This window comes from Gymnogyps californianus, chromosome 19 (assembly GCF_018139145.2).
Source record: "Gymnogyps californianus isolate 813 chromosome 19, ASM1813914v2, whole genome shotgun sequence".
NCBI classification, from domain to species: Eukaryota; Metazoa; Chordata; class Aves; order Accipitriformes; family Cathartidae; genus Gymnogyps; species Gymnogyps californianus.
Window position 1 is genome coordinate 8,067,502 of NC_059489.1, and position 15,555 is coordinate 8,083,056.

Consider the following 15,555-nt stretch of genomic DNA (forward strand, 5'->3'; position numbering starts at 1 on the left):
GTCCCCTCTCTCTGCAGCGGAGGCCAGCGAGTACTGCTCATTCCAGGATGAGGAGGACGATTGCACGTACCACTACACCCTGGAGGGAGACCCCTCTGTCCTTCCCAACACCACCGTCCACGTGCAGAAGAAAAAAGGTGAGCAGGGACCTGGCAGGAGGGGATGTCCAGCCTGGGGTCTGGATCAGCAGTGACCTGCTCCACAGCGCCTCTGATCCCGGCTTTGTCCCTTTGCCGTGCCCCTGGGCAGGGTCAGCTGCAGGCAGCACCTCCCTGCCCACCTTCCTGCCTGACAGGGGTGGGTGACATTGGCTGTCACATGAACTGCAAGGAGTGGAGTGTAGCATCCTCAGAGACAAGCACCGTTAGAGATCAGTGCCTTTTCATTGCCGGTACGGGCAGGGATTGATGCAAGGTGCTGAATAGCCCCTTGGGATGGCTGGATGTGAGCAGAGAGGTGGGATAGTTCTCCCTGAACAGCACTTCTCATTGTGAGCACCAAGAGAGAAGTTCCCAAGCTTAACTGGGCTGCTCCATCCCTCAAAGAGCTGTGGTCCAGCCTTTCCCCTCTGTCTCTGCCTCCTCACTCCCTCCCTGCACACCCACGCAGGGGGCTGATGCCCAGGAGTGATGTTGCTGTCACTTGCAGAGTGCCCGCCAGGGAGCTTCCTCTGGCTCATCCCGCTGCTCATCTTCCTCATCCTGCTCCTGGGGCTGCTGCTGCTGCTCTGCTGGAAGTTCTGCGCCTGCTGCAAGGTGAGTGCCTCGGCCGGCTGCCCCAACCTGGGGAGAGGACCAGATAAAGGCCAAAAACATAACAAACTTCCAGAATCCACCTAGCTTCCAGCGTGGCCAGATTGGCAGGGGCTGGATCCCAGTGGTATCCAGCACCTCTGCTGTTGCTGACACAAGTTGCTGTGGGATTTCCACCACTCAAAAGATATCTGGCTAAAATCAGCTTCCAGATCCCCATCCATCCACTGCCCACCCATCCCTGCTGATGTGAATCCTCCCAGCTAGAGACGTGGGGGTTTTTGCCCTTGGCTGCAAAGTGATCGTGTCTTTGGCCATTTGTTTTCTAGGCTTGCCTGGCCCTGCTTCCCTGCTGCGCACGAGGTACCAGCCCTTTGAACTGGGGGGGAGAGGGATCTGTGGGGTTCACTGCCTTCCCGGGTTGGGGGGGGTGTGCTGGGATAAGCGTCCCCCCTCCTCCTCTCTGCGCTGGGGAGGTGGATCAGGGGAAAAGCTCCTAGCAGAGTGCCTGAGCCAAGGAGCCCTTGAGCTGCTGCTCCACTGCTCCTCTCTGCCCCACACCCTAGTGTGCCCTCCTGGGAATCCCACTGCTGGCTGTCCCCTGACCAGTGTCCCTTGTAATGTCTAGCTGGTGTGATGTGCTCTCCCGACTCATGGACACCCCTTGCCCTCTCGACCCCACTCCACTCGTGACATCGCAACACCCTTAGCGTGGTGGAAGCCCTAAAGATTCCCCAGAACAAAGTGTTGGGAAGTTGATGGCTGGCCGTTGTCCCAGTCTGCCCAGACTCTGACCCTGCCCCTGGCTCTGCAGGTCGCACCGTTGGCTTCAAGGAGGACCACTACATGCTTCGTCACAGCCTTATGTCCTCCGACCACCTGGACACTCCCATGGTCCGCAGCGGGTCCCTCAAGGGTCGGGACACAGTCCGCTGGAAGATCAACAACAATGTTCACAAGCAGGGCTTCACCTCCCTCGCTGCTGCCAACCCCAAAGATCTCAGTGAGTGCCGCGTCTGAGGAACAGGGCGTAGAGGAGATGCTGCGGGTGCCGTAAAGGACACGAACGCTTGGTGGTGGCCCCCAGCTCCAGCAGCCATGGCGTTACCTCCAAGCTCAATTGCAAGGGGGGTTGTTCCTTTATCTCCTTCCATCCTGGGGGAAGCTGAGCAGTGCATTGCTGTGTCCGGCCCTGTAGCAGGACAGGTAGCAGCCTTGGAGACCTCCTGACAGCCCGGCTGTGTGGTGGACCTACCCTCCATGTGTCTTAGTCTCATTAGCTCAATGACCCAGCCTTGCTTTCGCTGCCTCATCAATCCAGAGCCACCACTGGACACTGTTTCCTTTGCTGGATCTGGCAGAGAGCTTCTCAGTTAGCCCTCCAGTTCTCAGAGGGTTTTCTCTGTTGATGCTATGAGGTTTGGGTGCTAGCGATACAGGATCTGGACACTGAGCATCATGCGTTTCCCCATGCTTCCAGCTTTTGGCTGGGTTATTTCTCTGACCAAGAAGGAAGGAGTTTGACTTGGGAATTTCTCTTTCCAGTTCCCTATGGGCTGTCTCTGAGGCTGACCCGGCTTTTCACGCAGAACCTGGTGAAGCCGGACACCCGGGAGTGCGAGCAGCTGCGCAAAGAAGTGGAGGAGAACGTACGAGCCCGGGCATGAGAGAGGGGCTTGGGGTGGGACTGGGGGACAGCCACGCTGAGGGGGTGTCTGCGATGCTGGGGAAGGGGGAGGACTCCTTCCCTGTGAACCCAGACAGCTCTTGAAAGGAAGAAGCAATTTTTCCTCTGTCTGAAAGGAAGCGCAAATTTTAAGATCACAATTGTCAGAATTATCAAAACATCACATTGATGAGATCTGAGGTTTGCTTCGGGGCATGTGGTCTGAAGCTCCTGTTTGGCTTCAGTTCGCAGCCTCTTGCCATGTCCTGCGGAGAAACCATGTGGTGGTCCCTGCCTGGCGTGGCAGGGCGAGGGGGGAGGATCTGAGGGCGGCCAGAGGGCTCTTGTGTTTGCTGGCAGCAGCATCTGCTCGCTGAACACGTCCCTTGTTCAGCAAGGGATAGGTTGTGAAAGTCCCTCTTGCTCCTTGCAGCTGAACGACATTTTCAAGCACATCCCCGGCTGCCACAAGCTCCAGCAGACCAAGTTCAGGTGAGTCACTGGGGGAGAGACCTCCTGTGGGGCAGGGTTCCCCCAGGGCACTGCTGATGAGGCAGTGGACCAGAGGGCTGGGCTGTGAAATCTGGAATGCCTGGAGGGAGCTTGGTCTGTGAGACATCCCTGGCACAAGCCCAAGCCCGTGCGGTGCTTCACCCACTCAGGGCTGCAGAGCAAAGCCCACCCAGCTGTGCGGATGATCTCAGGTGCATCTGGCTTTGGACCTGAGACTCCTACAGACAGGGACAAATCCTGGTCACATGGTGCTCAATGGGAAAATTCCCATTGACTTCAAAAGTTTCAGCCCTGTGCAAAGTTATGAGTGCCTGGTGCAGGATGGAGGAGTCTGAGGATGCCAGCACTGAGCAGGGAGTGTTATCCCCTCCCCACAGCTCTGACTAGATGTGATCTTCCCCGTGGGCATGTTCCTCATTGCACTGGGAAACCCAGGGCTGGAGGGAGCAGCCAGGCAGGAGGGAACATGTGATGGGGCCACGGGCTCTGCAGGATGGGTTGGCACCCGCAGGGCAGCTGCCGCAGCTCAGACCTGCACAGGGCTGTGATTCACACAGAACTTTGTCTCCCCAAATGCGTTAGTCACTCTGATTTCGGTTTTTTCCCCCCCCAGGTTACAGCCCAATTCTGGGAAAAGGTAAGAGGAATTTGCAGCCCTCTCTTGTGCTGTTTCTCCCTCTTTGCACACACACGTGTGGGGTAACTGAATACCCCACGCACTCACTAGCCCCTCTAGCTGCTATGTAAGATGAGCAACCCTGGCCTCAGCTCTTACCCGCCTTTCTCTTCCGACCGGTCACAGGCAGGACCACACCATTGTGGACACAGTTCTCACCGCCCCTCGCTCAGCCAAGCCAGAGATCATCAAAGTGACGGAAAAGCACGTTTCCCACGAGGCTTTCAATGACCTGAAGGTTTCACCGGGTTATTACACTGTGACCTCAGACCAAGGTAGGGAGCAGAGCCCAGCGCTGCCTCCTGGCTGGGCGGGGGGGGCATTTCCCACCTCTCACCATTGCACCTTCCCCCAGATGCTCATGGGATGGTGGAGTTCCAAGAGGCCGTGGAGCTGGTGGATGTCCGTGTCCCACTCTTCATCAGGGAGGATGATGATGATGAGAAGCAGCTGCAGGTGGAGGCCATTGATGTCCCCACCGGCATCGCAGAGATTGGACGCAGGCTCGTCAACATCACCATCATTAAAGAACAAGGTGAAGGGCTGCGACCGTGGCACGAGATGAAGGGCGTTTGTATTTGAGTGTCCCATGTCCAGATGGACGCATGTGGTTTCTAAGGAAGGCGCAGTCTGTGTACAGGAGCTCCCCCAGATCACAAACCAGAGACTTGCTTGGTGACTCCTATCTTAAGTCACCTGGGTCTAAACTAGAGCATCTTTTAAAGCATCCAAAGGAGGGTTGTCATCCCTGGTGACAGAGACCCAAACATTTGATCATCACAAGTTTAGATGCTACCAATTCCATGGCAGATCCAGGGCTGACCATATGCCTCTGCTGCTCCAGTTCATAGGTTGCTGGAGTAAAGTAAAACCTCTTTGCTGTTATGCTGTGCTTGGGGCAGGTGAATGTCCCCAGCAGTTTGCCTCTGCTTCCCGCCTGGTTGTTTTGAGCGAGGAGTGCAAGTTGGGAGTGGTAAAGTCTCCAGCCCATGCAGTAATATTTCGTACACAGTTCACACCCATGGGTGACAGGAACTCTGTTCAGGGAGGACACCTGCATGTTTGTAATGTGATTCTTCAGGTATTTGCTCTACACATTCCTTCTCTCCTGCCCCTTCCAGCCAGCAGCCTCATCACCTTCTTGCAGCCAGCCTATTCCCACAGCCGCTTTGATAAGCTGGCCAAGATCCCTGTCCTCCGGGAGATCATAGACAACGGGAAATCCCAAGTCACCTACAGGACCCGGGATCTCACCGCCAAGAACGGCAGGGTAAGGGTAATGCTCCTGGCCTTGGCAGGCAGGAATGAGTAGGCACAGAAGGCTGGGAAGGAACCAACCTCGGGGCTGCAGAAGAGCAGTTGATCAGGCTCAAAGGGGATGTGGCTGGGAGAGGGGAGACCCAAGGCCTGAGGTTAGCATAAGGGCAGACATTCCCCTCCATCCCTTGCTCCCTGTCCCTCAGGGACCTGAGAGGCTGCCTGTACCTGAGGCAGAGGATACCAGCTGCCCCCTGAGCTGTGGGCACTGGGAGGCAAGTTGGGGATTCACTGGGAGACGAGAGGAATCTCTCAGAGCCTTCTCATGGATGCTGCAGGCTATAATCACGCACCTCTTCCTTCTCCTCCAGGACTACATCTTCACAGAGGGTGACCTGGTCTTCCAGCCCGGGGAGACCCGAAAAGAGGTGCAGGTCCCCTTGCTGGAGCTGACCGAAATAGATACCCTCCTACACAACAGCCAGCTCAAGCAGTTCGCCATCGACCTTCTCCATCCTAAGTACGGCGCCAAGATTGGCCGATACCCCCAGACCACGGTGACCATCGCTGACCCAGGTAGGGGCTGGCAGCCAGGAGGTGGGGAATGGCAGCAGGGGGTGCGGGACCCCCACAGCGGAATAGCCCACCCCGAGGTGGTGTACAGAGCCCCAGCCCTGCTCCTCACCTAAAAAGCCGCAAAGAATAGGTTCCTCCAGCTCTGACTGGTAGATTTGGGCCTCCCTCTAGAGGCGTTAGTGGGTATAGACAGTGGGTGGGAAGAAGACGGATAATCCACCTAGCAAAGGGAAACAGACTGGATTCTTCATTCCTTTTCCTTGGGGATTTGAATAAAAAGCTATAAAAATAGGGGAGAGGCGGGACTTGCCATGAGCTGTGCTTGGTGGTTCCTGTGGCTGGACAAGCAAAACTGTAAGGGTTGTCATCAAGTGGGTCGATAACGTAAAGGTATTTATCACGCTACTGGTCATGAATACTGGGAGTACAAGAAAGTTCCTTGTCACTGGACCAACCAGAACCACTTCAGGGGCAGGCAGTGGGGCTGGAGGGGCTCCAGAGAGCTCTCAGCTGGACTTAGTGGGTTTCCAGGAGAAGCAACTGGGCGACTCGAGAAGGCTCTGCCCATCTCCATCTTGTCTCATGGCTGCACAGGGCATCTGATCAAGATGTTGAAGCATTATTAAATACATTCAGATAAAGTGAAAGATTTTTGGAGGCAAGAAGGTGGTCTCTTAATTTCTTTATACCTGGGCAGCCTGTGAGAAGCAGCAGGAGGTGCAGGACTTGGGGGTCTGAGCCCAACTGTCACGCCAGATTGCTGTGTGGCTTTACCCCTCAGAAATGCTTTGAGAGGCTCACTCAGGATGGCAGGGCAGTGCTGGAGAGGGGCACGCTTCCTTCTTTTCCTTCTATGCGGGGGACTAGCACTGATGTGACCTTTTTTCCTCGTGTCTGCAGAGGTGGTGGATGGTGTCCCCTCGATGACTGGCCTGAGCCAGGTCTCCCAGTCCCCCAAAGGCCGTCTGAGTGCACCGCTTAATCCCAATGCCCACGCTCTCAGCTCCAGGGAAATCCGCTTCAGCTGGTTTCCTCCACCAGGAAAACCTCTGGGGTACAAGGTAAGGGGTGAGTGGATCCCAGGGGAGGGTGTGGGTCCCGTCCTGCAGGTGTTTCACACACACAGTCATTTGTGCCGAAGGGATGGGGAGAAGACACCCAAAGGAGGGAGCAAGATCACCCCTTCTGGCCCCCTCCATCCTTGAGGGACCATTGCTTGGGTGGATGTGGGATTTGCAGGAAAGATTCCTGGTGGGTTCATCTCCCTTTCCATCACTTACCATGAAATGCCCAGACTGCTCTGGCCTCCCATTTCAGAGGAATGGCACAACACCCTGGCTTTCCCACAGCAGATCTAATGAGAGATGGGGAATTTCTCACCCATTATGGTGCAGATCTGAAGGAATCATGGCTTCCTCTTGCTTTGCCAGGTGAAATACTGGATCCAAGGGGACCCCGAGTCAGAAGCCCACCTCATTGATGTCAAAACACCATCAGCAGAGCTGAGTAACCTCTACCCCTTCTGCGACTACGAGATGCAAGTCTGCGCCTACAATGCCATGGGTGAAGGGGCTTACTCCGACATCATCCACTGCCGCACGCTTGAGGATGGTGAGCAACTCTGCACTTTGCTTCCCACCATGTGGGAGCAAGTTGGTGCCTGTGCACCCAGCATGAGCTTCTGATGGTCTTGGGGACAAGAACTGAGCGGCTCCCAGTGCAACCCAGCTGTGATCTGGGGAGCTCTGGGCATCTGCGTGTGCTGGCTCCTGACTTGCGGTAACCTGGACCCTTTGCTCTTGCCTTTCCAGTCCCCAGCGAGCCCGGCCGCTTGGCTTTCAATGTTGTGTCTTCCACCGTGACGCAGCTGAGCTGGGCTGAGCCTGCAGAAACCAATGGGGAGATCACAGCTTATGAAGTCAGTTATGGACTCGTCAACGAGGACAACGGTAAGAGCTCATTTTCTGACTGGGGCAGTCCAGCCAGGCTGAGGGGCTGGAGTACACTTTCCACAGTGGGGCCGGTCCCAAGCAGCAGAACCAGAATGGCTCCAAGCATGTTTCTTGTGAAAACTGAGATATGGAGGGGTCACTTCTTGGTGGAAGGAGTACAGAAAAATCACCACTCAGGATTTAATCCTTCAAAGCCCGGAGCGCTCTCAGTTCCCATTCACTTCCATAGTGTTTTGTGGTGTTTTTCATCTTAAAAATTTAGTTCATAGGTCTAGACCTAGGGCTAGGGTGCCAGGAAGATTTGGTGACGCGCCAGCAACAGGAGACCTCTGCTGTAGGTTGGCTTCAGCATTCAGTTTGGGAATTTCCCTGAGATGATGTCATGCCTGTTGTGAGCAGCCCAAATAGCTGCTGCACCTTGTCACAGAGCCAGGCTGTGTCCTGACACCAAGCCTCAGCAGGCCTGTTGGCCAAGGGTGGGGTGCTGTGGGGTCCTCTATGTCTCGTGATCCCATGGGTGATATGCGTACCCGTATTTGCAGTACCCATTGGCCCAATGAAGAAGGTGCTGGTTGAAGACCCAAAGAAGCGCATGGTGCTGATAGAAAACCTGCGGGAGTCCCAGCCCTACCGCTACATGGTGAAGGCCAGAAATGGTGCTGGTTGGGGACCTGAGAGAGAAGCCACCATCAACCTTGCTACGCAGCCCAAGCGCCCGATGTCCAGTGAGTTACTGCCCTGCCTGGATGGGGAGCAGGGGGAGCAGGAGCAGTCCTGAGGAGTGCTCCCCATCACCCCAGCTGCTTCTCCATATGCTGTTCCCTCTGCTGCACCAGCCACCCTGGTGAATGCTGAAGGCCAGCCTGAGTGTGGGAGGCCCATGCGTTTTGAGCTGCTTGTCTAATGGCACTTTCTACCTCTCCTCCAGTCCCCATCATCCCTGACGTCCCCATCATTGATGCAGAGGGAGGTGAGGACTACGACAGCTACCTGATGTACAGCGCAGATGTGCTTCGCTCTCCAGCTGGCAGCAAGCATCCCAGTGTCTCTGATGATTCAGGTATGTTGCTCCGAGTTTTGCAAAGGTCATTTTTAACATTCATTTTCCTTAACAACAGCTTTCAGCAATGAGCTTCACTGCTCCTTTCCTCCTCATGGAGATGGGGAGATCCAAGTCACGGAGATGGTGGAGATACAGCCTTTCCAAAGCACAGTAGCTGCATCCGTGGGAACACTTGACTAGTCACAGTGTAAATAAGACCAGTGCCTCCTTGTCTTAGCCATGAGGCAAAGAGAAATCTCAGCGTGGGGTGGGAGAGGAGCTTTTCATGGCCCTCCCTGCTCATCGTCCCTTCCTGTTGCCATTTGGCTGGACCACGAGAGTTACTGTCAGCAAACAAGCACTGGCAAGGCACAGACCTCTGAGTCCCTTGGATGCTCAGAGTCTTGGCCAAGCCAACAGGAGGGAACTCACCAAGTGCTGGGAAGGCACTGGTGCCTCTTCTTCCATCACTTCACTCTCTGAATGAGGCTGGCTCCCTTGTCTTGTACTGGGACAACGAGGGGAAGATGGGCCATAAATGAAATGATGAGGCTTGTTAGTAGGATCTGGAGGGTCTTCCCTGGGGGGTTCTCCAAGGCCTTGGATCCAGGAATGAGTCCCTGGTCCTTTCAGAGAGCAAGGTAATGGGAACACCAAGAGTCCGACCATCCCAAGCGCCCATCAAGGAGTGAGGAAACCTCTCCTGAGCAGAGGACAATTGTCGCAGACTTCATGACAGGGACAGGCGTGTAGTGGGACTTTGACTCTCGCCTTTTGTCGTGATGGACACAGGGCTGGAAAACAGCCCTGGGGTTGAGGAACCCCATGCATGTCACGTTCCCACCATCCTCCATCTGCCAGTCACAAGACGGTTGCACCGCCTGAACTCATCAGCCAACACTTGGCGAGACGGGCTGTAAACGGGTGTCGTTCCCACTGGCGCCTGCCCCTTCCCCTCCCCAGCAAGCAGCACGAAGGTGGTGGGTAGCCCGCTCTGTCCCCTGCAGATCATGCCAACACCAGTGCTTGCGTTGTCCCAAAAGGCTCCAGGTGGAAATATGTGCAGCTGCTGGGAGAAGACTTGGATCTTCGCCGCATCACCTGGAGGCTCCCACCTGAAACCATTCCCCGCCTCTCTGACAGCAGCCGCTTCTCCTCAGACACCGAGGGTCTCCTCCACGAGGAGGACAGCGACGTGGCTACTGGCAGCCTGAGGAGGAGCGGGACACCCCGGCCCCAAGCAGGTGAAGGACGGCTTCGTTACGGCACTGAGTGTCCTGTCTCGTCCTGCTCTGGGCCGAGGGGCCGGCAGCTGGAGTCTGCCCCAGTACGGTCTCCTTCCTCCCCTTGTGTGCCCATCCTTGTGTTGGCGTGATGCACTGTTCACGTGCTGTAGTCTGCTTCCAAGCCTTGTCCTGCTGTGTCTGCTCACAAGAGTGTCAAGGTAACCCCCATCTCGGCATGGACTTGGGAGCCTGCTAGCAAGTTGCTTCTACCAAAGGCTGGACCTTCGAGGCAGGAGCAAACTCAGATGATACCTGCTAAGTGCCACCTCCAAGGGCAGCTCCTCACCTTAATTGAGTGCCCTAAGCTTCTGGGGCAGATCTGCTGGACTGTTAAACAGAAATCACTCTCTCATGGGTAGCTGATCTCTCCTGGCCTGCTGGGAAGGGATGGGGGTTTGTCAAGGACCAGAACAACGGAGCAGAGTTTGCTTTTCAGATCCAGCTGAGATGGGATCCAGAGTGAGATTTGGAGAAACCGCCTCCATAAAGGGCTGTTTTCCTTCTTCCACCTTCTTTTTTTAATCTGAAATTATAAACCTGTGCTTGCGTCTAAGGAGAGATGTGAGAGAACATGGCGAGAACCACAAGGCAGTGCCCCAGCGAGGCCGAGGTCTGGAGTTACCTTGGGCACCATGGGTGTCTCTGGTGCTGGGTGTAGGGCAAAGTCTCCGTTTACCTGTTTGTTTCTGCATCATCGTGTTGGGTGGTTGTGGCTTGTTCTAGATGTAGTGCTCCAGAACAACCTTCCAGAGTGCCTGAAGCCAGGATGCAGCCAAGACAGGGTGCACCATGATGCCTCCTGCTTTCTCCCCATGGAAACTGGAGCAGCAGCCCTGTCCACAGCCACGTTCCTCATGGTGTGCCCTCTTTCACAGAGCACTTGCTGAACGGCCGGGTGGACTTCTCCTTCCCCGGCAGTGGCAGTGGCACACTGACCAGGACAGTGAACACCAGCTACCACCAGCTGAGCTCACACATGCAGCAGGAGCACAGGGTGATGGGGAGCTCCTCACTGACAAGAGACTACTCCACGATGCTGATGGGGCACGGTGAGTACTGTGGTAATGGGACCTGTCCTTCCCTTCCACCCCCATGACTGTCTTTGGACCCATGCCCTGCAAATCCTGTTGGGGTGAGGACTGTGTTCACAGCTAAGGGGGCCTATGAACCAGAGATCTGGAAGGTCATGTCCTCACCACCAACACATAGGTGCTTTGCTAAGGCCACCCTGCTCCCAGACCACTTTGGAAAGGGTTCCCATCCCTCACAAGCAGAGTGCTCGGGTAAGGGAACTATATCCTTATCCTCACACCGGGAAGTGCACGTGTCTCCTCTTCTTACTCTATCTAGCAGCATGGTTGCCTTTCAACTCTACGCGTGTACATCAGCTGGCGCTGACAGAAGGTTGTTAAAAGGCTCTTCAAATCTGAGCCTTAAAAAGTCATCTCTGCAGGAGCCAGCACCTGGGCTGAACCCGCTCTGAAGTCTCCAATGGTGTTTTTCTCTCTTTCTCTTGCACCGCTTCTGTAGATTACCCAGGGAGACTCCTCCCTCCCATCCATGAAGATGCTGGGAGGACAATCCCACGGCCCCGGGATGTGGGTTTCAGGAGCAGGGCAAAGGTGAAGGGTTACTACCCCAGCACTGGCTTTCGGGACTCTATAATCATGACTGATGGGTCCGCGGGGATTTGCAAGTACATAGGTACAGCTTTGTCCAGCGTCTCCTCCCAGCCACGCATCCCATAACAGCCAAGCCACCGGCCGTCCATGAGCTGTTGCCATCCACTGCTTGCCCCAAACCCTCTCTCCATGGCTTGCTGTGTGCCGCACTGATCTTCCTCCTGACCTGGCCTGTGCCTCCATCACACCACCTTTCCATTTGCAGGTGACTTCAGCTGTGTTTCAACCCACCTGGGCTGATTAACACTCACCACCACTCATGATCTAACGAGCTGATCAGCTTATTGTCCCCGTCCTCTTCATTCCTAACAAGCTTGTTGTTCTCAGTCTTACCCCACAGGCCTCTGGAGGACTCTTGGGGAGAACGTGTTCTCCATACGAGATATCCCTCTGCAAGCTCCTTGGCCAAAGCCCATGTCAATGAGGGGCTTCAGTCCCTGAGTGTCACCTGGGAGGCTGCTGTGCTCACCATGAGCCTTGTGTCCCAGTGGGCTGAGCTGAGGGGGAGCAAGAGCAACAAGTCCTGGTCCCAGCTGCCCCTGTGCCCTTGAACAGTCCCTGGAGGTGTTGGGCTGCTTTAGTTATAGACTAGGGCCAGCCTGAACTGAGCTACATCTGAAGATGTCCATGAAGCTTCTGGCAGACTGAGCAGGGTGCTTCGGAGTGAGCGAGGAGGGCCACACACAGCATCTGGGCCCCTGCTCTGGCCTCTCTACCACAGGGGCATGAAGCTTACTTTGACTTGTCCCACCCAAGGTTGGCACCCCAAAGCCATGAGGTGTCACTGTAGGTGTGCAGAGCCAGCCAGTCCCCCCTCGTGACGGGCCAGCTTGCAGAGATGACATCTCGCCACGTTCTCCCTGGACCATCGGGACCATCCCACGCTTGCGCGTGCCACTCCCTCCTCTCCCCCAGCCCTCTTAGCCCCCAGCCCCCAAATCTCCACCCTGATGTTCCTTTTTTGCCTCAGACTCCAGGCTGCCGCTGGGCATCCCCGACACCCCCACGCGCCTGGTGTTCTCTGCCCTGGGACCCACGTCCCTGAAGGTGAGCTGGCAGGAGCCGCACTGCGAGAAGGAGGTGCAGGGCTACAGTGTGCAGTACCAGCTCCTCAATGGAGGTCAGTGAACAGGCGGCCGGTGCCCACCAGGCAGTTGGTGGTAGGAGTTTCTGGTGGTGGAGAGTCTGGTCTGGGTCTTCTCCTGGGCAACTGGCTCTGGGTGACCATGCTTGAGCAGGGGGGGTTGGACCAGATGACCTCCAGAGCTCCCTTCCTACCTCAACCGTTCTAGGTTTCAGGGACCGGTCCCAACTCTGCTTTTTGTGTAGCCTTGAGGAAATGTCTTAGCTACCCCACAGCTCTCATTCCCCATTTCTGCTTGGGGGGACAATTCCTGGGGTTGCTTGTGGAGTCACCCCTCCTCCAAAAAACCTTGGACTCATTCTCCACCAGCCCCAACATCTTAGCTGAAGGTTTTTTCATCACATTGGACTTGGAGGAAGGATTGGAATGAAAATCTCTTATTTTTACATGTAACTTGGCGCAGTGTTAGTGAAAATGTAATTCTCTGGCTGAAAATCCTTGAGTTTTTAAGAAGCTGTTGTTTGTCCCAAGCCTTTTTTGGAACAACATCTTGTCCTGCACTACCAGTTGTTGTTGGCAAGATGTGATGGAGGTGGCCGGGGAGGAGCCCCGGATGACTTTTCCAGGCAGTTCATTCGAGATAGAGTTCAGGCGAAAGCCATGGCTCTGCCTTTGTTCCTACAACATGGTGTTGACGTCCCCCTTCCCTGTGCATCCCAGGAGAGGTGCACCGACTCACCATCCCCAACCCCAGCCAGAACTCGGTGGTGGTAGAGGACCTGCTGCCCAACCACTCCTACATCTTCAAGGTGAAGGCGCAGAGTGAGGAAGGCTGGGGCCCCGAGAGGGAAGGAGTCATCACCATAGAGTCCCAGGTGGACCCGCAGAGCCCGCTCAGCCCTGTACCAGGTGAGGTGGATGGGGGACAGGAGGAGGGTGGCTCTGCTGCTGTCTGCAGTGCTGGACTTGCTGTTTTCTCTCCCCTTACCACATCCTGAGCTCTCCTTTCCTTCCTTTCATTTAGAAATAGGACCTTCTTCCCCATGCACTCACCTTCCACTAGCTGTCTAGATAGCTGAGACCTTCCAGCTCGTTCCATAAATGCTGTGTGCAGATCCCTCCCAGGCTCCTCCTCGCCACCATCTGCGATACTGACCTCTCACTCATGCCCCTGCAGGTTCACCCTTCACGCTGAGCACACCCAGTGCTCCCGGACCGCTGGTTTTCACTGCCCTCAGCCCTGACTCCCTCCAGCTCAGCTGGGAGAGACCCCGCAAGCCCAATGGCTCCATCTTGGGCTACATGGTCACCTGTGAGATGCTGCATGGAGGAGGTACAGTATCAGGCTGTGGAAGCCCAGTTTGCTGTGTAGAGCACAAGATACCTCCAGCAAAGGCAGCAACTTGCTGCATTTTTGCTGGGACCAGCAACAAAGTTGCCTGCTTACATCGGTGCAGACAAAGTGGGGACATGAGGCGGATTCCAGGCCTGGGAGCTGCTGGACCCTGATGCTTTGTGTCATTGCACGGTCTGGTGTAACAAATGTGGTGGGAAGAGGAAGGACCTGTAGCTTATTACAGCCCAAACCCAGTGGAGGTTTTTTGAGGATCACCGCTGTACTAAAATAGGGTTGTCTTAACGCTGAGTAGAACTGGGTGCCATCATACCGTCTGTGGGTGCCATAAAGCTTAGGGAAAGCTAAGACAGCAGCCAGAGTTGAGGGGAGTGTGTTTGGAGGGACCGTCACTCCTGTCTGTCTTCACCGCTGGTATGTCTGTGTGGATTAGGGGAGCCCAGGAATATCTATGTCGAAGGAGACAATCCGGAAACTACCCTGACTGTGCCCCACCTGAGTGAGAATGTCCCATACAAGTTCAAAGTGCAAGCCAAGACGACCCAAGGCTTTGGGCCAGAGAGAGAAGGCATCATCACCATTGAATCTCAGGATGGAGGTACAGTACCATGTCTTTGTGGAGGTGCGAAGATAAGAAACCTCTCAGAGCAGGGAACACAACTCCTGGAGTCCCTTTCCAGCTCTGGTGGTGACTCCATTCTCCATGAAAGACATGTCTTCCATGAAGACAATGCTGTGCCTTGTGAGCACTGTCCCAATCCTGATGCACTGAATGAGGGAGGAACGTGAGAACCTGCCAGTATTTAATTATTATGAAACTTCTGTCTTATGCCTGGTTGTACACATACCTGGAGGCAGCTTCTTACACTGCACAGGTGTAAGAGCTTCCCAGTCCTCCCAGTTCCTCCTAAACCGGGCTCTGATGTCAGCAAGATAAATCCCTTGAGCTGACTGTTGCTGCTCACTGTGCAGGGTTGAGGGGTTGGAAGCTCCTTGTCGTTTCCTGGCTGACTCATCCCTTTTCCTTCTCCCCAGGCACTTTCTCCCAGTTTGGAGGACAGCAGTACATGAGAGAAGAAGTGTACAACTTCCCCACCGAATACACCACCAAAACCAGCATCAGCCATTCCTCTCTGGATCCCCACTTCACAGGTAGGGGCTCGCTGTCTGCTTTGAAACCCTCAGAAAGCAAAGGATAACTCTGCTTGTCCAAAGGTCTGAGGGTGCTTTTATCTCAAGTGTCAAAGGCAGGGAGGGAGGGTCCATCAGGCGGGACTGATGAAGAGGACCAGACCCTTTCCTACACCGTGTCCCTGCTCTGCCCCAGGGGTAGTTGCAGTCGCTGTCGTTTCCCCATGTGCTGCCCAGTCACAGAGGAAACGCTGAGTTTTCAAAGTCCCCCAGGACTATCACTAGGGACCAAATCATAGCTCTTCCTGCAAGGTTAGATCAATTCAGAGCAGGAAAAAAGAGAAGTGTGATGACCATCTTTAATACATCAGTGTAGTTGTCCCATGTTGTCCCACTTGAGTTCATGGACTCATGGGCTCACGCTGCAACATGGAGAGTTTGGGAGCTGTTAGGAGATCCATCTTATTGACTGACATAGCAAAGTACTGAATCACTTGATCTGGAGAGGTTTTCCATCAGTGAAAGTGGTATTTAAGGAGAAACTTCTGCCAGGAATCATCAGGTAGAACAGATCTTATTCCCTG

The 15,555-nt window shown here is 55.0% G+C and overlaps 1 protein-coding gene across 1 annotated transcript in view; it reads left to right on the forward strand.

Moving 5' to 3' along the window:
• ITGB4 (integrin subunit beta 4) overlaps window positions 1-15,555 on the forward strand; it is a 28,873-nt gene that overhangs the window by 12,396 nt on the left and 922 nt on the right. Inside the window, 23 exon segments of the mRNA XM_050908239.1 lie at window positions 18-137; window positions 649-755; window positions 1,082-1,115; window positions 1,567-1,755; window positions 2,298-2,401; window positions 2,852-2,910; window positions 3,545-3,568; window positions 3,734-3,882; window positions 3,963-4,142; window positions 4,729-4,877; window positions 5,236-5,440; window positions 6,341-6,501; window positions 6,871-7,051; window positions 7,252-7,389; window positions 7,935-8,117; window positions 8,321-8,452; window positions 9,478-9,678; window positions 10,596-10,778; window positions 12,334-12,522; window positions 13,207-13,395; window positions 13,664-13,819; window positions 14,274-14,438; window positions 14,876-14,992. Of these exon segments, the coding sequence (XP_050764196.1) occupies window positions 18-137; window positions 649-755; window positions 1,082-1,115; window positions 1,567-1,755; window positions 2,298-2,401; window positions 2,852-2,910; window positions 3,545-3,568; window positions 3,734-3,882; window positions 3,963-4,142; window positions 4,729-4,877; window positions 5,236-5,440; window positions 6,341-6,501; window positions 6,871-7,051; window positions 7,252-7,389; window positions 7,935-8,117; window positions 8,321-8,452; window positions 9,478-9,678; window positions 10,596-10,778; window positions 12,334-12,522; window positions 13,207-13,395; window positions 13,664-13,819; window positions 14,274-14,438; window positions 14,876-14,992 (3,315 nt within the window).